This window comes from Rattus norvegicus, chromosome 17 (genome assembly GCF_036323735.1).
Source record: "Rattus norvegicus strain BN/NHsdMcwi chromosome 17, GRCr8, whole genome shotgun sequence".
Classification (NCBI taxonomy): domain Eukaryota; kingdom Metazoa; phylum Chordata; class Mammalia; order Rodentia; family Muridae; genus Rattus; species Rattus norvegicus.
Window position 1 is genome coordinate 26,491,600 of NC_086035.1, and position 26,199 is coordinate 26,517,798.

Genomic DNA, 26,199 nt, shown 5'->3' on the forward strand with positions numbered 1-26,199 from the left:
ACTCTGGGAGGAGGACAGAGGAGCTTCCATGGCAGCATCCAGTTGTCAAAGAGCTGAGAAATGGTGATGGAAAGAAGAACCAGCAGCATCAGTACAGACTCAGTGACCTAGGGGGAGATAGCCAGGCTTCAGGGGGCTTTGCCAGACAACAGTGACTTCAGTCGTCACAGTCCAATCAACAGGGAAACTTTCTCTATAGCCTCCCCTATGTCCATACTGATGCCACATGGATTTCAAAAGGTTTCCTCTTCCATTAGTCTCGAATCTATTATGTCATAATGTGTTTGTCCGTGCTATTAACTATTCAAGAGGCTGTGTTTTCCAAGAGCTTATGTGGGTAATGAGTAAATATTAAGTTTCTTACACCATTTTAAAACGCTGAGAATAGGACTATTTTCCTGCATGATTCCAGGTTGGGAAATTATTTTGTTCTTTAGGGTTTTTTTGTTTGTTTGTTTCTGTTTTTCTTTTTCTGATGATGACGACAATAATCTACTCTTTGCCCCCCTCTATAATCATGTTTGGGCAATCATAAAGTCAATTATTTAGAAAAAGAACATATTTTCTCTTGTTAGAGGCACCTCTCAGAATATTCTGACAAAGAACAACCGGATGTATTTACTTTCGGTCCCTGCTTAAAATTAGCATTTTTCAGCCCAATAATAACTCAGGATGCACCTGTTAAAGCCATTCAAGTGGCAGCATCTCAGTTTCTGAGCTTTTTGTGGGATTTTTGTTTTCAGAGTGCTATTTTAGGGTATATGGCGCTGTGAGGCAGCAGAACACAAAAGCTGTAGCTTCTCTTGTTTGAGGGTGATTGCCCCTGCTTCAATTCTCACAGAATGCCCTGGGACACAGAGAGCGTTGTAGTTAGGTGGCTTCACCATGCACTGGCACTGGAAGGAGCTGCAATCTCATGAAGGCCCAAGATGTCCAGTCACAGGATGGTGTACCAAGATGCCTTTGTTCAGTAATAGCCCCCATGATTATGGCTTGTTTACTTGGGACACCTCCCTGTGATTCTGAGAACTGTGTCAAGGAAGTCAGCTTCTGAGAGGAGACAGATAGGACTTCCCATTAGTTCATTTCATAAACTCGAGTCAAATGCCTGCTGGGCATCAGACGTCTTCTCAACCCTTGCCTGACAGAGCTCACACACTGAGCAAGGGCTGCCACAGAAAGGAAACAGCACCACAAAAACTAATGTTCCGTTAAAGAGTCCGAAGAGGATAAATCGTCAGAGGGACACAGTGCAGGGGTTCTCTCTTTCTAGGGTCAGACACGTTCTTCTTGGTGAGTGGATTGTGGTGCTGTTTGAGTGGGAAGTGTGTAGAGCTCTAAGGATGAATGAGGTCTCTAGGAGAGAGAGAGAGAGAGAGAGAGAGAGAGAACAAAGGGGAGTTGGAGATGAAGCCCTGAGATGTTAACATAGAGAGGGGGATGGAGGACTGAGGTATAGTGAGTAGAAAAAAAACAGAGAAGCCCAAAGGATGACAGACTCAGGTGGAGTGAGTGTCACTGTATGGACATTGCAGAGAAACCCAGACAATGGAGTGTTCCTGGTCAGTCACATCGACAGAAACAGTGACATTAACAGAGCACCTCCATGCCAGTCGGCCACTGCAGTAAAGACCTGAGACATACAAGAGGAGAAGTATTTTGACTGTCAGGCTGGGACGTTCCGAGCAACAGTCATAGGCATATCAGTGCTTTGAGGCCTGTGCTGAGACAGCACCTCACCTCACAGAGGGAGTGCACCTCCTCACCTTAGGGACCAGGGAATGAGTGGGTAGCTCCTGAGATCTCCTTTGAAGATATACACCTCCAATGATCTTAAAAACTCCCACTCCCATCTCTAAAAGTTCCACCCCCTTCCACTAGCACCACTCTAGGGACCAGATCTCCAACATGAACCCACAGAGGGGACATTCAATACCCAAACCATAGCACCTTTATCCAGATATTAGAAACAGTAAACATTCGAGATTCCATTGTATAGAGGGGTTACTGATGGAAATGTCAAATTCACCAATATCACCAGAAATGACGATGGGAAAGAGTTGGTGGAAACTATATCATCTGGAAGGAACCAGAGGAGCAGACGACAGTACCACACTAGGTAGATCCATATAAGAGGAGCAGAAGCTCTGTAGACAGAAGGGAGCATTGGTGAAGGCATCTGCCTTCCGTCTCAACTGCAAGAGACACAGAGTGAAGCAACAACCAACAGCCAGGGCTCGAGAGGCCTCCAAGAGCTATGCTCTGAGCTAGTGCTTCTCAACCTTCCCAATTCTGTGACCTTCTAATACAGATCCTCATGTTGTGGAGATGCCCAGCCATAAAATGATTCTTGTTGCTACTTTGTAACTATGATTTTGCTACTGTTACAAATCACAATGTTAATGGCTGATATTTGACCCCCCGAAGGGATCTGGAACCACACAGCTCTAGGCAGGTGAAAAAGGAGTTGATATGATAAATGGATCATGGTGATCTTTTGTTGAGATGTCTCAGCAGCACCCTGACAGAGTTGGGAGGTATGAAGCATAAAGCTTTGAGCTCGACCAATACAGATCACAGGGCAGAGTCCTTGGATTTCTAGTCACCAGTAAGTTTCACAGGACTGGAGTCATGGTAGAGCATATCACAGGAGGTCTTCAAGGACAGACTTGGGGATTTCCATTTTAGTGGAAATGCCAAGGCCACTGGGCAGGGTTGGTGTGCTGGTTCAAGTTTGAGCAACAAATTACTGTAGTTAAAATCACACGGGCAAAGGACACTCAGAATTCTCCTGCAATGGGCAAGCTTAGGTCTGTTCTGGTTAGGAAAGTGGGAAGAAGTGTTTGGCTGAGATGTGCTTACTTAGACTATGAGGGCACAAAGGAAGAGAGGGAGCAAGCCAGAAAGGCTGCCTGCAAATCCCACAAGAATAAGGTTTTGAAGTTTGGTGTTTGGCAAACCGTGGTTAAATCTCTACAGGTGGCTAAACGTAACATGAGGAGAATAGTTATGATGATGTGAGTTCCTCCGGCGGTTTAGGGAGGCTGAGGCTAATAAAGATCAGCTGATTTTCAGAAGCATTGCTGAGCTGTCCAATAAAAGATCGCCACATACACTTCTTATGATGCTAGTTCCCCCTCCCCCACACCGTCACAGAGCATGGCTCTGGGAACCCTCTATTGCTTGTTTCACTCTCCCTAATTTAGCTCCAGGTTCTCAAAGCAGGGTGGGGAGCTTGGATTACCACCTACCCTACCCTAAGGTTCGAGTGTTGGCGTGAGTAAGTTAACAAGCCTCAGCCCAGGTATTAGCTCTCCTCTTGGCCGTCCACAAGACCAGTTCAGTCAGAGTAGCTGTTGCCATTCATTTCCATAACCAGGATGAGTTAAGACACACAGGGCATCAGCCAGTGCTGGAAGGAAGGGTTGCTTTGACTGCCTTTCCTTTCCACCCGAAGTGAAGGCAGGGCTGGATGACAGTGGATGAGAGTGGAGGTGCTCTGAGGAAGTGGTTTCATCACATCCCCTGAGGCCAGGCCCTCAAATCACAGTTCAGCTTTAGCTAAGAATCTGACTTATGCAAGTGCAAACCCCATGCACTTTTGCCCAATTTTCTCCTTTCTGCTGATAGCAGCTCAACTTGGTCCTGAAGTCTAGGGGTCTGGGTGTCTGATTAGATATCAACAGAAGCTGCCGCTGTTCTTTGGCTTTGAAGCTTGGCCTCTTAGTCCCCATTAGGGGACGGCTGATGAGGGGGACCTCTTCCTGGTCGCTTACAGCAGGTTTGTCCAGAAGAGCTGGCGGGACAGGGGGCGTGGCTCTAAGGGCGGGGGCGTGGTCGAGGCGTGACTCTGCGGTCGTGGGAGGAGCCGGGGCGGGGAGGCGGCGCGGCGAAGGGGGACCCGCGGCCCCGGCGAGAGCTCGCCAGCCCCGCCGCGATGCCCCCGCGCCCAGGACGCCTCTTCCAGCCGCTGGCCGGGCTACCGGCTCTGGCCACGCTCCTGCTGCTGCTCGGAGCGCGTAAGGGTGCCCGGGCCCAGGAGGTGGAGGCGGACAGCGGGGTCGAGCAGGACCCGCACGCCAAGCACCTGTATACGGCCGACATGTTCACGCACGGGATCCAGAGCGCCGCGCACTTCGTCATGTTCTTCGCGCCCTGGTAACTGCAGCTCCCGCAGGCCGGCGGGGCCCGATCTGGGAACCAGGGACCGGGAGCCGAGGACCCGGGGGAGGGCGCGGGGCCGCGCAGGCTGTGCCGGGGGCGTGGGCCGCGCTCGGGCCTCGCCGCTGACGTGGCGCTAGCCGCCGGGCTGCGAGCGAGGAAGGGCGGGCCCGGAGGGGAGACCCGGAAAGGCCTCTCCGTCCCGCCACGCTGCTGGAGTCCAGGCGTCCCCCGCTTATGTCCTCTGCTCAGCTCTCCAAACTTCCTGTGCTGGCCGGACGCGGCAAGAGCCGGGCGTCCACGTGCCCTAGCCTGGAGGGTCCTCCCTGCTGGCCCTCCAATGTTGGTTTGGATTGAAAAATCTAAGGCCCCCTCAAGATGTGATTGTCCACTCTGTGTGTTAAGGGTGGGAAGAGATAGTCTAGGTAGGGGACTGGGACTTCCTGACCCCTCGAGTCCAACATAGTGCCAGTTCTGTAGTCCCCGCTGCATGCTGGAGTGGATGTGAGCTGTATTCTTAAGGCCTTTAACTCAAGGCTGTCTGTCCTCTTTCACCTCCTATTTTTGGCTCATTTGGGGCCCGGTCAATTGGAAAGTGTGAGGTAGAACAGTTCTACATAAAAGTCCTACCTTCAGGTTTCTATTCTTCGCTTGGGGCTTCCTGGTGCATCCCACTGCTTCTCCAAAGGAACTGTACTTCAGGAGTTAGTCTAGACATAGCAGTGTTTTCCCGCTGGGGCCTAGATGTTCAGAGAAAGGACTTCTCAGGTCCACAGCAGAAAACCGCATTTAGAGCACAGGATAATGAGATGTGGGATGTGCTGGCTGTATTTATTGCTGAGCAAAGTATTCTTCCCCTAGCTCAGTAGGGACTCATTAAGGACAGGGGGTTAAGCAGTTAAGAAAAATGTGCTCGTGGAATCCAGTGTATTCAGTGATCGTGCTTTCTAAAGTGGGAGAAACTTTGCCCATAACCCTATAGCGGGCTATTAGTGCATTTCAATTCGTTTAGTGTTAAATTAACTTCGGGTGGCGGTGGGGGGGGGGTCAGTTTGGCTCACTGCCATTATCAGTTAAGAATGCAGGAATGGGAATACATTGTTTTACATTCCCAAGAACAGCCACCTGAGTCTTTAGAACTACATTGGAAGAAAAAATACTGGTAGTCTGCAACAGTCAGTCAGCGTTAATAGTTACTCTGTGCATGAGTCGTCTCAAAGTAGTGATTCCAGTTAAGTACACCACAGGACTTAATTGGAGCTGATTTCAGTGGCATAAATCTATGGGTTTTTAGTTTTAGGAGAAAAGTTGACGTGCAGGCAGGTTTAGATTCTCTGCAGTGCTGATGGAGTTTTAAGTTTTAGTTTTAGTTTATATTCCGAATAAATAACTCAGTTAGTCTTAGCCAGTTGGGATATACATCATGTAGTTCTTTTTTCACCGTATGGCTTACAGACATTTAGGTCGATGCTGCTCCCCAGAATAAGCTTTTAATTGTTTGCTACTCTGCTAAAAAAAAAAATATTAGAGATATGTAGATGCCCACCATGGCCTTTGAAGGCTGGGTTTTTTTGTATTTTAAGGGGAAGTTGAAACAGGATCTCTCTATGTAGCCAAGCTGACCTTGAACTCATGATTTCTTTGGTCTCAGCCTATGGAGTGCTAAGATTTCAAAATTTTTAAGAATAACATGGAACTCAAGATAGACTATGCTAGGACCCCTCCCCACTTTTTTCTCAGTGTGCTTGGAATGTTAGATGTCCATGTGTGATGTGAGGGCAAGGATACACTATGTAGTGACAGCACTGATCTGCGTGTGTATTTGTTCTAAGTTTTGTGGCTGCAGAATTGTTCTCCTGCTGTTGGTTTTGTGCCAGCACCGGGTCATACTGAACCTAGGAACAGTGAGGTCAAGAGTAAGGTTAGGTGCCTTTGCTCTGCCACTTGGCTCCAGACCACATCTGAATACAGCTGGCCATCTCAGTGGCACTATCCACAAAGGTTCCAAACCAGAAATGCCAGTTGGATAGAAGCAGTGGACTCCTTACTGCTCCTGGGTGCAGAGGGGCGTGCCTGTGGTGGGAGCCACAGATGGTCAGTTTAGCTTGGGCTAGAGGGAAGTAAATCTTTATCTTCTTTTTTAAATCTTGTACTGTTTTCATAAGAACCCTTTCAAGGCAGCCACCCGACTATCTCCCAGCAATGTCTCATAACTGGGTTCCATAACCACCATTGGAACCAATCCTGCTTTCTTTGATCAGGCACCAGATGCCACGAGGAGCAAACAGGAGCATGGGCCAGCTGGGGCGCAGAAAGTCCATGGGCCCCATTGTGTACACACTTACGGAGCCCTTGGCTTTTTTTTTTTTTTTTTTTTTTTTCTTGCTTGTTATCCATTCTTTCCCAACCCACCACCTGGCTGACCTCACTTTGCTGAAGCCACGGAAGTCAGATCCTCAAATACAGTTTCCCTGTGTGGGCACCCCATTCATTCTGCTTAAGTTGCCAAATGCTTAGTGTGTACGAGTGTTTGGACAGGACAGTGCATTCTTGGCATGGAGTGCATAAAGGAGTACTGACGATCCTTCAGGGGTCATGCTGCATTTGAGCTTTTATGTGTTTACGTATTTTATTTGTCTGTGCATGTGGACATCTCTGTGGGTCTGGGTGCCATGCATGTTGAGGAGGCCAGAAGAGGGTGTCATAGTCCATAGAACCAGAGCTACAAGCATTGGGACCTGCCTGATGTGGGTGCTGGGTCCTCGGAAAGAGCAACAAGTGCCCTTAATTACTGAGCCCTCGTTAGTCCTATTTGATTTAGGCCTTCATAAAGCAGGGGTCTGTTTTAGCTGCTGAGGAAAGTCCTCCCAGGAAGACACATTAGCTTTAAGCTGACTTTTCAGTGCCACCTTTAGATGCCTGCTTTGGAAGGCATCTTCCAAAACATTTTCATTGAGAATGTATTTGGGGGAGGACTCACAATTGTCAGTGCCTATCATTCTGGTAAGTGAACTTTAAAAAAAAAAAAAAAAAGAGGGATTCTTTTAAAAGGCAGTGCAGCAATCAGTTATGTTATAAACACAAACAACTTGTTTATTAGATAAAGAAAGAAGAAAAAAAATAAAAGACAAAACCCAGTCCTGTGTGCGCCATGCTGCCATGTGGTTGCAGTCCTTCAGAACTCCAATGTGGTACAGCATGCGTGTGAGCATGCAAGATCACGGTGGTCAGCCCTGCCCGTCAGATCCCGTGACAAGAGGTCCTGCTGCTGTAGTGCAGTGTGAAGAGAGGCAAGACGCCACCGTATTGCTAATATTGTTTTAAATGATAGATGACTTTAAAATATTTGTACATAACTAAACTCTCATACCAAACTCTCATACTAAACTCGATACCAGACATTTGATCCTACCAACTGCAAACATTCAGGTTCCCACCAACTCTTCTGTAATGATGCACAGTTTGGAGCCCTGGGGATGTAACTCCCACGGTACAGTGTTTGCCCAGCATGCATAAAGCTCTGGTTTGATCGCCAGCACTTTGCACACTTATATTCCCAGCAGTCAGAAGTTCGAGGTTAGCCTCAGTTACATAGTGAGCTCAAAGCCAGCTGTGGATATCCAGGACCTGTCTAAATAAATAAAATTTAAATGTACTTTTTAAAATACAAGGGGCAAAGCTGATAGCTCTTGAAATTGGCCTGTATTTGTGTATGTTTGGTTAAGTAGTAGTGGAGACCTTTCCTTATAAACAAATGAACAGTTACAACAAGAGCGCAGAGCCATTTGGGAGATCAGGGGAGAAGACCAGACAAGGAGGAAGAAACGAGAAAGGATTCCAAGTCACCTGAGAGCCAAGGGAGTCTTCTTGGAGGAAGTGATGCCAAACTAAATCTGAAGGGCAAATAGAAATCAGCCAGGTAGAATTTAGGGAAAGTCTCAGTAGGGTGCATGAATACTTTGAGCTCCAGGAGCACAGCAAGCTCTAATTTTCAGAAAACTGAGTACCGCAGTTATCCTCAAAGGCCAACCAGAAGTCAAGGAGGCAGGGTCTGGCAGAGAGGCCACAAAAGAATACTAGGGCGAGCAGCCTGTGATTTAGATTAATGTGGAGAACAGTGTCATTTGGAGGAATTGGTCCACTGCAGAGAGAAGAGAAAGGGTGGCAGGTTGCTTACTCGCTGGAGAAGGCTGAAGTAGTAAATATGGACGCCCTGGGAACCGAGGCTCAGTGTGCTCTTCTGGCCTCTCTGTAGGTGTGGACACTGCCAGCGGCTGCAGCCAACCTGGAATGACCTGGGAGACAAGTATAACAGCATGGAAGACGCCAAGGTCTACGTGGCCAAGGTGGACTGCACGGCCAACTCTGACGTGTGCTCTGCCCAGGGAGTTCGAGGATATCCCACGTAAGTAGGCAGGAGGAGCTGGGGTTTCTATGTGTGTGGGTCTGTGGTCAAGGGATGTCCAAGCCCGGCTTCTGATAACTTCCTTCACAGATCCAAGGAGCTGAGTGTAAGCAGGTGGTCCCTGCTATTGGAACAAGACTATATTGAACACTGTTGCTTTTGTGCTTTGCATGGGAAAGCTTTAATTATTGCTGGCTTTTCCCATTGCCGAGAAAGTGGGCATTTGCAGGGCGGTAATGGGGTCTGGCTGCCTGCGGTCCAGCCCCAGGTGACACTTCACACAGCCCACCCAGACTTTGTTCTCACTTTCGGTTTGACTTTCTGCTTTGAACTGTTACTAGTTGCTGCTGAAGTTTTTCATAAATTTGCATCCCCTGCAACTGACATAAGGTCTGTTAGGAAGGAGAGTGACAAACCAGAGTGCAGCCAAGTCTCACAAGCAGCCACTCCTTGGACAGGCATGTACATAGTTTTATCACACAAATTAGGACTGTCTGTGCCAGGCTTGATGGGTCCCCTAAACCCAGTGGTGCTGTGAGGAGCTAATAGAACCTTAAGGAGCTGGGGCCAAGTGGGTGACAATTCACTGAAGCTTGAAGTTTTCACTGTGACCCTGAAGTAGATTTTGTGATGGGTTTGTTTCATGTCTGCTGTGAGGAAAGGGGCCTGTTAGGTTCTGTCTTGGTGTAGAACGAAGGCAACAAGTCCAAGTTTTTCATGGCCCCAATTGTCCAAAACAGGGAGTCAAAATATAGTTTCTCTTTCTAAGCTGATGATTCCAGACCTTTGTTAAAGCAACAGAAAGCTTACAAACTGACTTCTTCAAAAAGATATCTCAGTCCTGTTTGTGTAGCTGTATTTGCGTTGTAATTTACACAGGGCTAAAGCTGAAAACAGAAAGTGATTTCCCCACAGTTCTGGACTTGGCTTGTGAAAGCCAAGTTCCTTCTGAAACTGGGATTGGAAATCTTTTTGTGCTCCTTTCTGGCTTCTCCTGGTTTTGCTGGTGTCTCCGTTTTCTGTTACTGTTGCAGAATACTCAAGATACTTAGAAGAACGTTACATAGTCAGTTCACTGAACTAGAGTGAAACTTTGTTTCAACCCTTTCCCTTTCAAAAGAGGAAAGGTTTGTTTGATTGACAGCTTTGAAGGGTTCAGTCCATGGTCAGTTAGCCCTGTTGCTTTTGGGCTTGCAGCAGGGCCGTTATGGTTGTAGCAGTGTGATAGAGCACTTACTGTTAGTCGCAAAGCAGAGAGAGAAGGGAGGGGAGGCAAGCCTGTGTCTCATAGAGTACACCCCTACCATGACCTGAGATCGCCTAGGCCCACTTCTTAAAAGTTCCGTCACCTTCCAGCAGCTCTACAAACCTTTAATGAATGGGCCCGGAGAGACTTCAGATCCAAAGTGTCCTCGCTGCACTAAGTCATTACATCCATGGACTGTGTATATGTTTTTGTGTGTTCAAACATCCCTTTCTTGTGAAGACCTGTGTCTCCTTGACCTCTGTGAAGGCCTGGTTCTGAGTGAGGCCTCATCTGCAGCTTGGGTTAGGCTTTTAATTGCTCTGTTTTGGAGGTCGCAATCAAACCTCTAGCACATTAGTTATGGTATACTTTGTCACAGGCTGCACACAGTAACATCCAAGTGGGTTTTTTTTTTTTCCTCTCTCTCTGTAGCTTCCCGGGAAGAGACACATGTGTCTGTGGAAAGTTTGTAGTAGAGAAATTGGGGGCTGAACTTGGGGCCAGCAGCCTTCACTCTGCCTGCTAACCCCCTTACCTTTGTCAATCGAAAAAGAAAGCAGAGGCTGCAGACTAATGGGAGGGCCTGTCACCACTTGCCAGCTCTCCCTAGGCCCTCTCAGCTCACTAAAAAAGAATCTCCACTTAAGCAGGTTAGAAAGACATTTTTATCCAAGAAGAGATTTGTGTACCAAATTAGGAAAAAAAGAGTCTCCCTCACCCCACAACAAACAGGGTAGATCTTATATTTTATCTTTAGCAAAGAAACAATAACCAAAAGATGAGGTTAAGCCCTGGTTCTTTCTGGCATTTTGAGAATCCATCTGTTTCCTGCACTTAGGTGTGGGGAGGCACTTAGAGGGAGAGGAAGGTAGAGAAATATAGTATGCTGCTCCCATGTCTCTGTGACCCCAACTTTCCTTGCTAGAGCTGCAGAGGGAGGCCCAGTGGTGTGTGTGGATAGCTTCTAATCATGACTACATACTTAAGCTTGCTTAGACTGTGTTAGTGATATATTTTCTTTTCAGACAGGTTCTCATGCTGCCCAGATTCCCTGGGACTCTAATTGTAGGCTTTGTGCTTAAGGTTCTTCTGCCTCAGTCTGCAGAGGGCTGGGCTTATGAGTGTGTACCTCTGCCTAGTTTTCATGTTCTTCATCGAAATGCAGCATAGTGCCTAGATCTAAAGACTTAAGCTTTTTCTGGTCTTGACGGTCCTACACTTAATGACCCCGTGATCCTTCACCTTCATGATGGGGCAGAGGCAGCCCCATACAGCTAAGAAACTCACTGTGTGCTGGACAGTGAGGCACAGGCGACATGGGTCAGGTGGTTTGACACACTTGAGACTCACGTAATGTGTTCTGAGCGTGGTGTAGGCTGGGTCAGATGTTTGATTAGTGATTGTTTTCACTTGCTGTGGTGTTAACTTAGGGTAGTTGTGAGGATGTAACCCCGCTGGAAGCTGAGGGTCATTGAGATGCTGAGAAAACTGGACATATAGTTCACATGTTCTCTAAGGCCACTGTGCCCTTCTAACTGCCGGATCTAGGCAACGTACTATTCCTTTCTTTTCTGATTTTGGAGAGGAGCTTAGTGTCTTGTGCGCTGAGGAAGCAGTCTACTACTGAGCAGCATCCACGTTCTCAAGGGTTTTACCGTGGATTCTAGTCTTGCCACAGATTTGCTATCCTCCTGCCTCGGCCTTTGGAATACTCTACCATCTAGTGTCTGTTTTCCATGGATGGCCATGGAACTTTATTTTTAAGGCTTTTTTGTTTTAAAGCTGTCATTTAAAGGGAACTTACCTGTTCCTGAATGGGCTGAATGTGTGTGTTCTGGAAAACATACCAGTATGTGGTATTAGGAGGTGGGTACTATTCAGGGGGCTCCAGAGAGTTCTCTTGGCTTTCTTGCCACATGAGGACACAGGGAGAGGATGCCATCAGGGAACCAGAAAGCCATCATAGACATTGCCTATATTACACTGTAAATTTGGAGTTTAGTCTCCAGAACTTTAGGATACGAATGTCTGTGTTCTATGGGCTGCCAGGCCAGTCAGTCATGGTCGATCACTGCAGACCACACTGCCTGTGACTCTCCATCTGGTTTTGTACCTCCGAACGTAAAAATCTATTTCTGAAGATTATATCGATTCACAAAATCCAAATCATGCCAGGGAGGTGTCTGAGGGTTCCTAGGTAAGCAGGTTAGTCTGCATTTTCCTTTATTGTGACAGGAGCCACATTTTTAGCATAGTCTTGACAACTCAGTAAAGTTTTCCTCTAAGGCATGTGATGAGCTGAGTGATCCAAGGCCAGAGTGTGTGAAATTCATGCCCTGGTGAAATTATCCCCTGGTGGTATTCATCCCTTGGTAATGTCTTCCGTTCACCATTATAGGACTGTTCCCTCATCTCTCTGGATTCCTCAGAGGCCAGTGCATAGAAGAGTCTCTTGCCCTCTGGGGATGCAAACAGAGCTCAGGGGCCTGGAGTGGATGGAGGGAGGGGTGCATAGATGGACTGCAACAGCTTTAATGCCCTGATGATTGGGCTCCATCAGTGACTGGTGTCCATCTAGAAATAGACCTACCACAAAACAGTGTTTTGTTTGTTGTGGGCCTGAGAGACCCACAGGCAGCAGGAGCAACAAGGGAGACCAGGAGCCTGAGGTCAGGAAGGAGAAAGAATACTGACAAGGGGAAGCCTGGGGGAAGCACTCCAGAGGTTTTCACCTCAGTTGTATTTTCCTTGAGTAACGTCAGAAACATGCGAAAGTTTAGGATCATGCACATGCGTGTACACACATGTGCGGTCTCTGGCGGCATGGTTTTTGTTTCTCATTGGAGTTTTGCTTGAGTGGCAGATAGATGCCTGGCTGCAGCCCCTGGCAGCTCCATTCCTGGTTCACTCTCCACCAGAGCAGCTTTTAAACTTTTCAACTTCTGCTCTTTCTAATCCCTTGTTCTTCTTTCAGCCTTAAGTTTTTTAAGCCTGGACAAGAAGCAGTGAAGTACCAGGGTCCTAGAGACTTTGAAACACTGGAAAACTGGATGCTGCAGACCCTGAACGAGGAGCCAGCTGTGAGTGTCCCCTCCCTCCCTTTACCGCCCAGAGGCTAGAAGATGTGAGACATTGACATTTCATCCGCCCTCTCTACCTGTGCAGTTTCTGTTTGACCGAACGAGTTCAAATGTGCACACAGGAGCTCAAGAACATAGCATAGCACCCCAGGCAGGTTCTCTTAAGTACAAGAGTAATCAGGAAATGATGGAATTTCCACATTGGACTCTTCTGTCGGGTACACTCCTATTGTCATGACAACTGCAGGTTTTCTGATCAGCTGTTTGGAACAGGCACTCTATCATATTGGTCCTGCGAAGACCTGGTCTTGGTTTTCTTGGTGAAGAACCAGATACAAATTCTTCCTAGTACTCTTTAGTTCCATATCTAAGGTCCTCAGTTTTCTTTTCTTGTTTACTTTACTGTATTTTTCACTGTGTAGCCCAGGCTGGCCTTGAACTCAGGATACCCCCACCCCTTGCCTCCCATAGCTGGGCTAGCAGGTATGTGTCACCACTCTTCTGTCTCTGCTCCTGTTTCTAATTTCTCCTTTTATAGCTCAGTAGCTTCCTTTCTTTCTTTCTTTTTTTTTTTTTTTTTTTATTAACTTGAGTATTTCTTATATATATTTCGAGTGTTATTCCCTTTCCCGGTTTCCGGGCAAACATCCCCCTCCCCCCTCCCCTTCTTTATGGGTGTTCCCCTCCCCATCCTCCCCCGCTTATCGCCCTCCCCCCAACAATCTAGTTCACTAGGGGTTCAGTCTTAGCAGGACCCAGGGCTTCCCCTTCCTCTGGTGCTCTTACTAGGATATTCATTGCTACCTATGAGGTCAGAGTCCAGGGTCAGTCCATGTATAGTCTTTAGGTAGTGGCTTAGTCCCTGGAAGCTCTGGTTGCTTGGCATTGTTGTACATATGGGGTCTCGAGCCCCTTCAAGATCTTCCAGTTCTTTCTCTGATTCCTTCAACGGGGGGTCCTATTCTCAATTCAGTGGTTTGCTGCTGGCATACGCCTCTGTGTTTGCTGTATTCTGGCTGTGTCTCTCGGGAGAGATCTACATCCGGCTTCTGTCGGCCTGCACTTCTTTGCTTCATCCATCTTGTCTAATTGGATGGCTGTATATGCATGGGCCACATGTGGGGCAGGCTCTGAATGGGTGTTCCTTCTGTGTCTGTTTTAATCTTTGCCTCTCTATTCCCTGCCAAGGGTATTCTTGTTCCCCTTTTAAAGAAGGAGTGTTGCATTCACATTTTGATCATCCGTCTTGAGTTTCATTTGTTCTAGGCATCTAGGGTAATTCAAGCATTTGGGCTAATAGCCACTTATCAATGAGTGCATACCATGTGTGTTTTTCTGTGATTGGGTTACCTCACTCAGGATGATATTTTCCAGTTCTGACCATTTGCCTATGAATTTCATAAGGTCATTGTTTTTGATAGCTGAGTAATATTCCATTGTGTAGATGTACCACATTTTCTGTATCCATTCCTCTGTTGAAGGGCATCTGGGCTCTTTCCAGCTTCTGGCTATTATAAATAAGGCTGCGATGAACATAGTGGAGCATGTGTCTTTTTTATATGTTGGGGCATCTTTTGGGTATATGCCCAAGAGAGGTATAGCTAGATCCTCAGGCAGTTCAATGTCCAATTTTCTGAGGAACCTCCAGACTGATTTCCAGAATGGTTGTACCAGTCTGCAATTCCACCAACAATGGAGGAGTGTTCCTCTTTCTCCGCATCCTCACCAGCATCTGCTGTCACCTGAGTTTTTGATCTTAGTAGCTACCTTTCATTTGTCTACTTTTTCCTTTAAGTGGCTCACCACGATTTCCTTAGAGTTCTAGTAATTTTTTTATATGAATGTTGTCTTAGGGTTTTATTGCTATGAACAGACACCAATGACCAAGGCAACTCTTAAGGACAACATTTAATTGGGGCTGGTTTACAGGTTCAGAGGTTCAGTCCATTATCATCAAGGTGGGGACATGGCAGCGTCCAGGCAGGCATGGTGCAGGCAGAGCTAGGAGTTCTACATCTTCATCTGAAGGCTGCTAGTGGAAGACTGACCTCTAGGTAGCTAGGGTGAAGGTCTTAAAGCCCATGCCCACAGTGACACACCTATTCCAACAGGGCCACACCCTCTAATAGTGCCACTCCCTGGGTCAAGCATATATATATAGACCACTACAGATGCTTTTAAGTTCAGATTAGAATTTTAGTGGGTTATAATAGTCTTTCCACTCCATTCTAAGTTATTTGGGTGGCAGCCGGGGCAAAACAGCTCACGTTCCTTGGAGGCTGTTTCAGATGGCTGAGTCGTGGAGACTGTCCACCCCATTTATCTGCTTTTGTGCCTTCCATTATCCTGAATTATCTCATGTAAGCAGCAGCCGTCCTCATGGTGACCATCCTTGGCAAACAGCAGTGTCATGTCCAATTGCCTGTGGCTTCACTTTTCTTTCAGTTTTCTCTACTCCGTTCAGGAGAAAGCAGGACTACCAGGCTACGGGGAGCCTCTCCCAGTCTCCAGGTTCCACTTCTACTTAAGCACCTTTCTTAGAACTGATGATAACTTGAAAAGTTTCTTAATATAAAGATATTCAGACACGTAGTAAGGGACAATTTTCACTGTCTTGCCAGCCTGTCTCCCCTTCCCCTCCATCCCTCGTATATCCGTCTCAGGGAGTGTCATCGGTGTATTTCACGACACATTCTCCCAGGAGTGTACTTTTTGCTTTGTCGCATAGCCACCATGTCGCTGGCTCATGAGCTGCAAAGAGCAGCCACGCATTTGTACCAGTGGCTGGGTTCTACCACCTGGAGTCACGACCAGGCCCACCCCAGAACCTCCTGTCTGAGCCAGTGCTTTCTCCTGACTCCCCAGTTCCCATAGCTCACTTGGGCTCGCTCCCACTGGCTGTCCATAGTGTCACTCTTTCCTTCGCTTCTTGGTCTCAATTTCCCAGGCCTTCACTAGCTACACTAATAATGTGAAACCTTGAACAAATGCTCCAGTGTTTTCCCGTATCACTCTGTGAGCAGGTACAGCCAGAACAGTGTAAGAGCGACACTTACTAAGCTGAAATGGAAATCTTTATTGTTTTCTAAGTCATAATGATCATCACACGCATCCTTCTGCACGTGGATGGTTAGATTAGGACCGAGTGGACTTTGATGGTTTATGGTGCGGTGTGGCTGGGGCTGGAATAGCAGCCAGTCAGCATTCCCTCGTTTCACATCTCTGGGGACTGTCAAGAGCACCAGGCGTTCTGAGTACAACTGGACCTGAGTTGTACAATCTGAGTACAAAAGTTACGTGTGGCTGCTTTACTGTGTTAGAACTGTGTCCTGACTGGAAGGGGTGGGTCTATGGAGTCATGTGACCCCAGCCCTTCATTTGCGCTCTGTTTCTTATTGGTGCCGTTTTTAAAGGTGTGGAACCATGTCTTTTACTCTGTAAAAGTGGAGTGGGCCTAGCTCATCAGAAACTCCCCTCCTTCTTTAGTGCTACCATGCTCACATTTAAAACATCCATTACTGTGTTGGTAGTGTTGACGAGTTGCCTGGGGACTGCATTTATTTTAGGTAACTGGAAGCCACAAGCACAGGGTGAATTTCCATCTTTGTCCTGCTGGACATCTGCAGGGCCAGGTGGGGTTTTCATGTAGGTTGAAACTGCGTTGTTTTCTCTGTGGAAATGTTCTTTTTTGGAAAGGTAGGTATGAGGCAAAGAAGTTCTAAATAAGAGGTAACAGTCTCAAAAAAAAGTTTAAAAATAAACTTTGACTAAAGATGTCTTCTTCTAGGGTGGCCTTGTCCTGCACCTGTTGTCAGATGGCAGAGGAGACACATGTAGACAGACGCCTGCCTCCCCCCTGGGAAGTACAGGCCGGGAGGCAGTGGGCTAGCTAGGGTCAGCACAGTATCGTGACGGTTTCTCGTCCTCTGTGAAGGAGGGAGGTGCCAGCATGAAATCTTCCCTTTGGCATCCCAGAACCAGAACCAGTCACTAAGCTTTCTGTTCAGTGTCTCTGAACAGAGGAGACTCTCAGGTGACCACTACCAAGGAGAACAGCATGAAGTGTGCTTTCTTGTGGGAACGTTGAAACACACAATCTTTTAGGTTCTATGAATTAAACCCAGGGCCTTGACTCAAGGCAGCTCTGTCTCTGAACCCAAATCCCAAATCCTATCCCAAATACGCAGTCTTTCTATAGATTATTCTTTTTATAAGTATTTTTTAATTACATGTGTTTAATTTGTGTCTGTGTGCAGGGGCTGGGTGTGGAAGTTGGGATGGGAGGATTGTATCTTGAAACATTCACGTATTGGAATAAGGTGGCTTGGGGATGGGCCCCAAGTCTAGACATGACACTCACTAATGTTTCATAGTCTCGTTATGTGTACCTTTTACACACAGCCCAAAGGTGATTTGTGCACAATCCTCTTCAGCCTGTGTCACAAGGCCAGTGTGGGTTCAGATTTTGGAGTATTTGTGGTCAGGGTTAAGGATGTTGACTTTGTAATGTAAAGAATGTGATTGTTTTTGTCACCTTGACACAAGATAGAGGTAATTTAGGAAGAGAGGTTTTTTTCATCCATTAATTTATTCACTTTACATCCCAGTATCAGCCCACCTTCTCCTAGTAACTCTCACTCAAGTTCTCTCCCCATTCTACCTTCTCCTTCTCAAGAGGAAGTGCCGTTCTGGGAACCCTGCCTCCCTCCCCCCCCACACACACTAACAACCCCCTTCCTCCCACCCTCAAGGAAGATAAAATTAACTGAGAAATTGTTTGCATAAAATTGGGTTGTGGGCAAGCCTATGGGACATTTCCTTGATTAATGATTACTGTGGGAGGGCCCAGCTCACTGAGGGGCAGTGCCACTTCCCAGCAGGTTGTCCTGACTTGTGTAAGAAAGCAGGCTGAGCAAGTCAGTCAGCAGCGGTCCTCCATGGCCTCTGCACCCACTCCTGCCTAACTTCTTTCAGTGATGGACAGTGGATGTGAATGTAAAGCCAATGAAATCCTTCCTTCCCCATCAGTTTGGGGTCAGGGTGTTTATTACAACAGAAAGCAAACCTGAACATGAACTTTTATCTAAGTTAAAAATGAAGCTCTTCAAAATCTCAGCTTGACAAGATAGGGAGCAGTTTTAAAACCTTTGGAGATGTATTGAGGAAAAAAAATGGCTTTTTAGAGCAATGTTAGTCGTTATCGAAAGATAAATATACTAAAAAATGTCCATGCTGCATAGGCAGCTCAGAGGGGTCTAGAGTGTTGTCAAGGGGCAAAGAATAACTATTGGGTCTTCAGCCTTGTTTTTCTGTTCATTTCTTTTTTTTTTAAGTGTATTTTTATTTTTCATTACGCATGCCTACGCCTGCGTGGAGTTTTCTGCACATGAGTGCAGTTGCCTTGGAGGTCAGAAGAGACTGTTGGAGCTTCCGGTGCTGGAGTTTACAGTGGCTGTGAGCTGTCTGAGTGGGTGCCGGAGACCAAACTCTGGTCGTCTGCAAGAACAGTGCACACTGAACTGCTGGGCTGTCTCCGTAGCTGCCTTGTTCATTTCTTGTTGCTGGCGTTTTCACGTTGTCTGTGCTTGTTGGATGACTAAGCTCGTGTTGGTAGAGTTAGAAAGACAGCATTTACTCCGCCCTGCCCTGCTTGGCCTTGGGAGCAGACGGATTCTCAGCTGGAGACCTGCTGTGTTTGTCTTGTTCTGTGGCCTCCTGTGGTAGGTTTTCCTGGCACCTGTGTTGGTAAATGAGCTTGGACTTGAGATGAGGTGGCTGCTGACGTTCTCTCCTTAGTTTTCCTTGTCCTCTTCACTGTCATCCTCTCTAGGTTGTCCGTGGTGAAGAGGGCTTTGTGGAGTTGTGGTCTGCAACCCCATATGTGTCCTGTCTTACTGGAGTCCCTTGCTCTGCTGAGCCCTGATGGCTAACATTTCCCCTCCCCATCACTTCTCTCTGCTACTGGAATTGTGTGTTCAGCTGACTCCACACGGTCGCCTATGGCAGGGCTAGTGTCATGAGCTCTACATTTCTCTTCCTTTTCCTACTCAGTGTTCCGGAAATGCTGTCGGAATGGCGTGGAGGACCTCCACAAGGCTGCTAGCATCCAAGGGTTATGGTCAGTTGCGCGTTTACTGCTTTGCCCTGAAATTCCTATAACATTTCTCCTTCCAAACATCCAGCTGCAGTTTCTGTCAGTCTCCCACACTGTGAAGGTTCTTCCCAGGCTCTCCTGTGTGGTGGTCTGCTGTGTGCTCCTGTTGGTGAAATCATACCTGTTCGTTGCATTGAACTATTTTACTGTTCTCCGGTCCTCCATTGGGACAGCGTCTGGTCCTCATGGCACGCACTGCCGGGGAGGCTGTCTGAGCCTCTGCTGCCTGTGGTACCTGGCATGGTGTCAGTGGCATGGGCTGTGGCTCTTGGATCTTAGCCTTGGTGTTCATGGTTATGATGATGAAGTGGCTTGGGCTGGCTGAGGCTCTCCTCTGGGTGTGATGGGAACAGGGCTAGAGTTGCCCAGGGTGCTCTCCAATTTACAAGTTTTAAATAGCTTTTGTTATAACACATTGTTGTGGTTTCTACTTTATCAATTACTATGAAATCTCCATTGTGCTCCATGTACAAATTAAACTGTCAAAAGCATGCGTACTCAGGAAATGAAGTAGCTATGGGGCTTGGTTCTATCCATGATTTCAAGCAGGGGCTCTTGGGATGTGTCACCTTCAGGAAGGGCTGGCCGCTGTGCTGGCAGAAGACCCTTTGCAGGGCTGTGCCCTTCTGTCCTACCTTGTCTCAGGAATTACCTTTTTAATGTTTAGCTCACAAGGTCTACCCGATCCTTTCCTTGGGTCCTCTTGCTTGTTGAGTTCTGGGTTCTTATGTCCTTTCTGTCTGTCTTTGGTAGCTTCTCCTCCCCAGGTTCTCTCTGCCCCTTGTAAGAGCTGAGGGTCACCAGGACCTGCTCTCTTGCCATTTTTGCCTTCTAGGTTTGCCTGTTTCCCCACCTTTGTGTCTTAGCGTTTTCCTGTGTAGAGAGGCTCATTGGAACTTTACCTTGAATCCTGTCTGTGGGAAATCTCAGATCAGGTCCAGGAAGAGAACATGGTTTCTGGGGTGTGCAGACTTCAGCTTGTTTCTTTGTTGGTTGAGTTTGGGGTGAGGACAACTGCCCCAGAGCTCAGGCCAGTAAGGTGGGCCTGGTGCTAAAGCACCCAGAGTTCTTGGTGGGGGTGACTCCCTGTCTGGCCTTGCTCAGCACTGTTGTGAGAGAGACAGGTGAGAGCAGACAGACATTTTTGGAGTCTTCTGAACAGGGCCTGGTCCTCCTCCATGCCCCAACTGCATCCTCGAGGACAAACCCACTGATGACTGTTTTTCTTCTTCCTATTAGACACCAGAGCCAGAGGCAGAACCACCCAGAGCTCCCGAGCTTAAGCAGGGCTTGTATGAGCTCTCGGCCAACAACTTTGAGCTGCATGTTTCTCAAGGTAAGGATGGAACCGCCTGCCCTGGCCCTGGGCTGGCTTTTCCTCTCGCTGTCCAAGGACTCATAGCACCGTCTAGTCGCAGCTCACACTTTCTCTTCAGCACCATTGGGACTGTTGCTTAGTGAGCCTGCTCTTATGTATTTCCTCCCTTTTCGTCCTGGTAGACATAGCTGGCTCCTGCTGCAGCTGTGAGCACGCTAGGCACACACAACAGCCTCGGATAAGAACGTATTTATGAATGGTGTGAGCTTGTTTATTTGTCGGAGGCAGAAGGAAGCACGTCTCTTACTTGTTTAAACAGTGTAGTAGGACTGTTAAAACTGTGGATCAAATCAGGTGTTCTTTATGTACTGACTGTGGAATCGGTCTCGTAAATATCTGCCCGCTGTCCCCACTGCGAGTAAGACACAAGCTTCCCTTTGTTACCACATAGACAGGCCTCAGAAGTTGGCTCAACCACACACGGGCAGAGAGCAGACGCCGCCTCCCTGCTGGCTCTGTTACCCAGTGCTGCCCCAGAGAGAAACCCCCCTGGAAGACTGGGGTGCGCACACTGTGACAAAAGGACTTAGAACTGCATCTGGCCTTGAAGCCTGTGCCTGCTGGGAGCCTGGTGCCCTCCTCATCACCTGCATTACTCAAAAACTACCATGGTGTCTTCATTGCTACTAGAATGAGTGATGTAATCTATACTACTGCTCCAGCAGTGGGACCTTGCTATATCCCCTCCTGGGACATCACATTGACTGGGGCTTGTGTAGAATATGTACGTTCTGCACAAATCCCCTCATCCTAGACAGTCTCCCGCCGCCGGCCAGCCAAACCCCACCCAGTGTGGGTGTCTCCCGAAGGACACACCCTGAAGCCCCCACATGGCAGTGTTTCGGGGCCCACTGCTCTTTCTTTAAAAGACAGCTATGGCTTCCTGACCTTGCTGGCTTCCCATCAGAGTTGCCTGGATTCTGGGAATTGAGTCTCCATCCTGCGGCACAGGCTCAGTACTCCACATATCTGCACAGAGATGCTGTTAGCCTCAAAGATCAGTTGCTCATAATTTTCAATAAGTGATTCGCCATTTCCCTGAAATGCATTATTGCCAGTCTTAGCCATCAGTGTGGCTGGTCACCACCACAGGCCGTGTGGCCACCGCCCAGTATGTGCTAGGCGTCCTCTCCTGATCTGGGGTTGCCGTCAGCCTAATGTAGAAGCAGGGCAACCAGATATAAACCTGAGTCTAGAAAATCACGCTGTGACCACTTGATATTTTTTTCCTTTTTTAACTAGCCAGGAACATTATTTATTCTAAAACCTTCTGGTTTTGTTGTTGTTGTTCACCTCTTTTTGTTTGTTTTCACAAAAGATAAGCACAGAAAGCAAGAGTGAGGCTTATTGAAGACAGTCTTCCATGACTACAACAGCCCTTTTTGTACCACCCATGTCCCAGGCCTCTCTCCCATTCCCTACCCAGAGGCACTCGCCCTCTGTGTGGGGCCCATGCGTAGGCCTTGTGGCCTCAGCTCAGGTGTGCAATGGTAAATCCTCGACTTGTTTGCTCATCTGACGTAGGATGGTTCAGTTTAATGCTCCTCCCAGCCAGTCTTATGTTGGATTTGGTGGATTTTAAATGCATGTTTCACTCACTGAAGGCCGAGGGTGTCTGTGTAAGGTTCTGTTGATCCACACGGTCTCCAGCATTTTCTTTCGGCATTCTTTGCTGAGCACATAGGGCTTGTGGACCTGCAGAGTTCCCTGCAGTCTGGACTCGGCTGGTTGAATCGCTGGCAGTCACACACTACCTTGTTTTGGTTTTGCCGTGTCTGCTTTTGGGGATGCCGGAGGGCCTACGGGTTGCTAGTGCCTCAGAAGAAGATGTGTTGTCTGTGAGGCAGCAGCAGTCACGGCCACTGCCTGGCCCTCCCTCATCAGTGATGCTATCCCACCTCATTTATCACTCGCAGTGTTGAGGTGGCCAAAGAGCCAGGGCAACTGTACAGTTCTTTCCCTTCTTGCCAGCTTTTGGCTAGTGTGAGTTGGTTCTCGGTTACCCTTCAAAGATGACAAATTTGATTTTGAACTCAGATATAAACACTTGTGGCGGTGAGTCCCTTTTACCAGAAAGACTTGAGATCTGTAAGCAAGGAGCAAAGCTGTATTCTTCAGTTCAGCATTTGATCCCGTGACGTAAACCCAATGTGTCCTTCCTCTTCCTCTCCGCCTTGGCCTTCCCTACAGGCAACCACTTTATCAAGTTCTTCGCTCCATGGTGTGGTCACTGCAAAGCTCTGGCTCCAACTTGGGAGCAGCTGGCTCTGGGCCTCGAACATTCTGAAACTGTCAAGATTGGCAAGGTAAGTCCAAGCCCTTGTTAAAGTGGAAACAGTCTGCTTTGGGCTGGATTAATTAGCAAAGTAGTCCATTATTCATTCCGTGTGCAAAGTCGCAAACTTGATTTATTAATTCCAGTTAGTGTGCCACTTGACAATTCATTTCACCTTCACAGATGGCAGCTTGGTTTTTGGCGTCTGCTGGCTTTTCCACAGAGTGGAGATAAATTATGGCCTTGGTCGATTTATTCTGAAGGGATGGCCAAATCTGAATTGGCAGCCCTGGAGCTATGCAAAGATATGGGGTAGAGCCTTGTAGAATGTTCACTGGATGTTCATGGAGCTCAGCCAAAAGCTTTCTTAAAGGGTCCTTGCTGGGTTCTGCACTCACATAGGCTTATAGCAGACCCTTCATGGCGAGCCTTCCTTTACACCGCTAGCCACAATTCCTTCCAACTGTTCAAACAGAGAAGCCAGAAGTAATGGGCAACATTTCCATGTGTCCAGGCTTTCTGGGACCATCCAGGCTCCCGGGCTTCTGGCTACTTTCAAACTCATTGATTTCTAATGCCCACCGGACACTCAATCTTTATGGAATTCCTCTAGAAAAATGTCTCCTTTTTCCACTTGCTGTAGGGCTTGTGTGTCTGGGTATGATGGTCAGAAGCAGAAGCTGGGGGGAGAGGGAGGGCGTTGGTAGATCTGGCAGGCTGGCCTTGGTTGAGGTGTCTCTCCTCAGTTACTTCTTTACAGAAAGGAAACAAGGTGGATGGTGTGTAGTCCAATGTGAGTTTGCTGTTGAGCATGGTGATACATTGTAATTTAGCTGGGAACATTGTAATTCACACTGTGAGTTGTATGGACACCCCCCCCCCCCATGCTTTCAATGTGGCAGTCTACCATGGACTGATAAAACAATGACTGACATAATAAATATTACTGGTTATTTCAATCATTGAACATTGTATGGAAATACAATTGGAAAATATATCTTGCATTCATTCTGTCTTGCCACAATCTTGGTACCCTTACTTCAAATTATTTTGAGAGTTTTTATGGGAAGTAATTTGTCTTTATCCAGTAAAGGCTCTAAGCAGAGCAGACATGAGCAGACAACACAGACTGTGAAGGACCTTTATTGCTAGTCACTTGGGCTGCTTTAGACAGGACCCTGGAGAATGCTTGTTCCCCTCACAGACTTAGCTGGAAGCTCCCTGGACTTCATTTGAACACCTACGGGCTCTTGCTGAAGCCTTATAGCTTAATGGAGTTCAAACCCCTTGTCATTGATATGGTGACAGCCAGCTAAGTTCTGCTTGGCCAATTTTAATGATAAAAACTTTTTTAAAATAATGCTTGTAAAAATATCAGGCAAGGAGGGCCTTGCTTTACATGAAGTAACCTAGGCCAGGTCTAGTCACCTGGTACAGGTCTCTAATCCCAGCTATTCCGGAGTCTGAGGCAGGAGGACCACAAATTCAAGGCCAACGGGGATAACCTATTGGGATTCTCTCCCAAAATAAAAATATTTTAAGAAAAGGGGAGGGGATGTAGTTCAGCTGCGCTTGCCTCATATGAACAGGGCCCTGGGTTCAGTTCAGACCAAAATAAATAGCTACTGACAGTCTTACTTGAACAAGTTATGTAGTGCTACACTTACCAATGTTATTAAACATGGATGACTTGCTCCCGTTTATGGGGGTGCATGCACAGGAATCAGACTACAAGGACCTGTGCATGCAGAGCACATGCTGTGTCTCTGAGCTGTCCCCCACTACCACACACACACACACACACACACACACACACACACACACACACACACACCTTGATTTGAAACTATATAGCAAGTTTCTCAGCACTGGGAAATGCCCCATGAATGTCTGTCATACTCTCAGAAGCATGGCTCACACCCCTTCCCAGACTAGGGGTGGGGCTTCCTAGACCTGCCCTTTTCAGTTGAATTCAAATAAATCCCATATCTCAAGACAAATTTTCTCACCGTGTTCCATTAGCGTGGGCGTGTTTGTGGGTGGCTTCTAGGCAAAGTCTTTTTAAAACTTGTAGATTGCTGCCACGGTTGCTCTGAGATCTGGATCAAAACTTCTTTTTTTAAGTATCAGTTGTCTGCTAATGCCTTTGGAAGGCTCTGGAGGAGCCGACTGAGTGCCTCTGTTCTGTGTTCTCAGGTTGACTGCACGCAGCACTACGCGGTCTGCTCAGAGCACCAGGTCAGAGGCTACCCAACTCTGCTCTGGTTTCGAGATGGCAAGAAGGTATGTCTTCAGCTCCGTGTGCTGTGGGGTGACCCTTCTACTAGCCATTGTGGCCGAGTTACTGAGAGTGTAAGGTACAGGAAATGGCCACTGTCAGCTCTTGGAGTGATGTGTACTATAGAATGCAATGTGTGTGTCCCTCTTTACTGATAGACCTGGTAAATAAGAAAACTCGCATTTGCCAAACTCTCCCGAGGCGGTTTTGTAAGCTTGGATGTCCACTGAAATTAGACACCTGTGCAGACACCAGACGCCTGTGCTCTGGTGTGAACACAGACCTTCTAGGCCTCAGAAGGTCTCCTGGTGGGCTTCTGTCTCCCTCCTCCTTCAGTGCCTTGCCCATGGTCAGCATTGTATCTCAGAATTCTCAAGGAAGATGGGTGGATGAATGGCTAGCTCCTGCTTTAGACTCTGATGGTGTACAGCTTGGGGTGGTGTGTGAAGTCAGTCTGATTTCCCATCTGAGTGAGAGCTCCTGCTCACAAAAGACACATAGCTGGAGCTGAGACTCCTGATAGGGGCCTAACTGGGCAGATGATGGGGTGGGACAGCATGTGACCGAGAATGATGATGGCGTCTGTGTGTCTTGGACAGGTGGATCAGTACAAGGGAAAGAGGGACTTGGAGTCGCTGAGAGACTATGTGCAGTCCCAGCTGCAGGGTTCGGAGGCGGCTCCGGAGACTGTTGAGCCATCAGAGGCCCCGGTGCTGGCTGCTGAGCCTCCGGGCGACAAGGTGGGTGTTTGGAGGGAGATGGTCCTGAGTACCTACAGACTCTTCTCAAATGGGGTCTTGAGTGTGAAATTGCTTCTGATCTACTGCTACACGCTCCTCATGGCCACGGTCAGTAGGGGTGTCCCTTGAAAATCCCTGAGGTCGAGGGGAGAAGACCCTGAGAGAAGGCGCTTGGTGTCGCAAGACTCAAGTCTGTCTGCTCTCAGTACTTGGGAAAGATGTACATGAGAGCTTGTTGTAAGTCTTCTCTGCTGCCTGGGCCCCATTTCTGTTCCCTCCAGAGCTGGTCGCTGTCATTTCACTTTGACCCTGTAGCAAAGGCTCCTGGGAGATGTGCAGCAGGAAGGGCTATGCAGAGGATTGGGTAGCCAGATCACAGAATATGTCATCTGTTTAGACAGCTTCTGACCTTATTCACTCAAGTGGCTTCGTTTTTTCGTTTTTATGATTTATTTTTATTATTTTTGGTTCTTTGTATAGGG

At 47.6% G+C, this 26,199-nt stretch overlaps 1 protein-coding gene across 1 annotated transcript in view; it reads left to right on the forward strand.

Moving 5' to 3' along the window:
- The first annotated feature begins 3,867 nt into the window (after window positions 1-3,867).
- Window positions 3,868-26,199, forward strand: part of Txndc5 (thioredoxin domain containing 5) — a 28,142-nt gene continuing 5,810 nt past the window's right edge. The window contains exons 1-7 of the mRNA NM_001271330.1: window positions 3,868-4,158; window positions 8,417-8,566; window positions 12,787-12,892; window positions 20,286-20,382; window positions 22,615-22,730; window positions 24,896-24,982; window positions 25,577-25,717. Of these exons, the coding sequence (NP_001258259.1) occupies window positions 3,938-4,158; window positions 8,417-8,566; window positions 12,787-12,892; window positions 20,286-20,382; window positions 22,615-22,730; window positions 24,896-24,982; window positions 25,577-25,717 (918 nt within the window). The 5' untranslated portion in view covers window positions 3,868-3,937. The remainder of the gene's footprint in view (window positions 4,159-8,416; window positions 8,567-12,786; window positions 12,893-20,285; window positions 20,383-22,614; window positions 22,731-24,895; window positions 24,983-25,576; window positions 25,718-26,199) is intronic.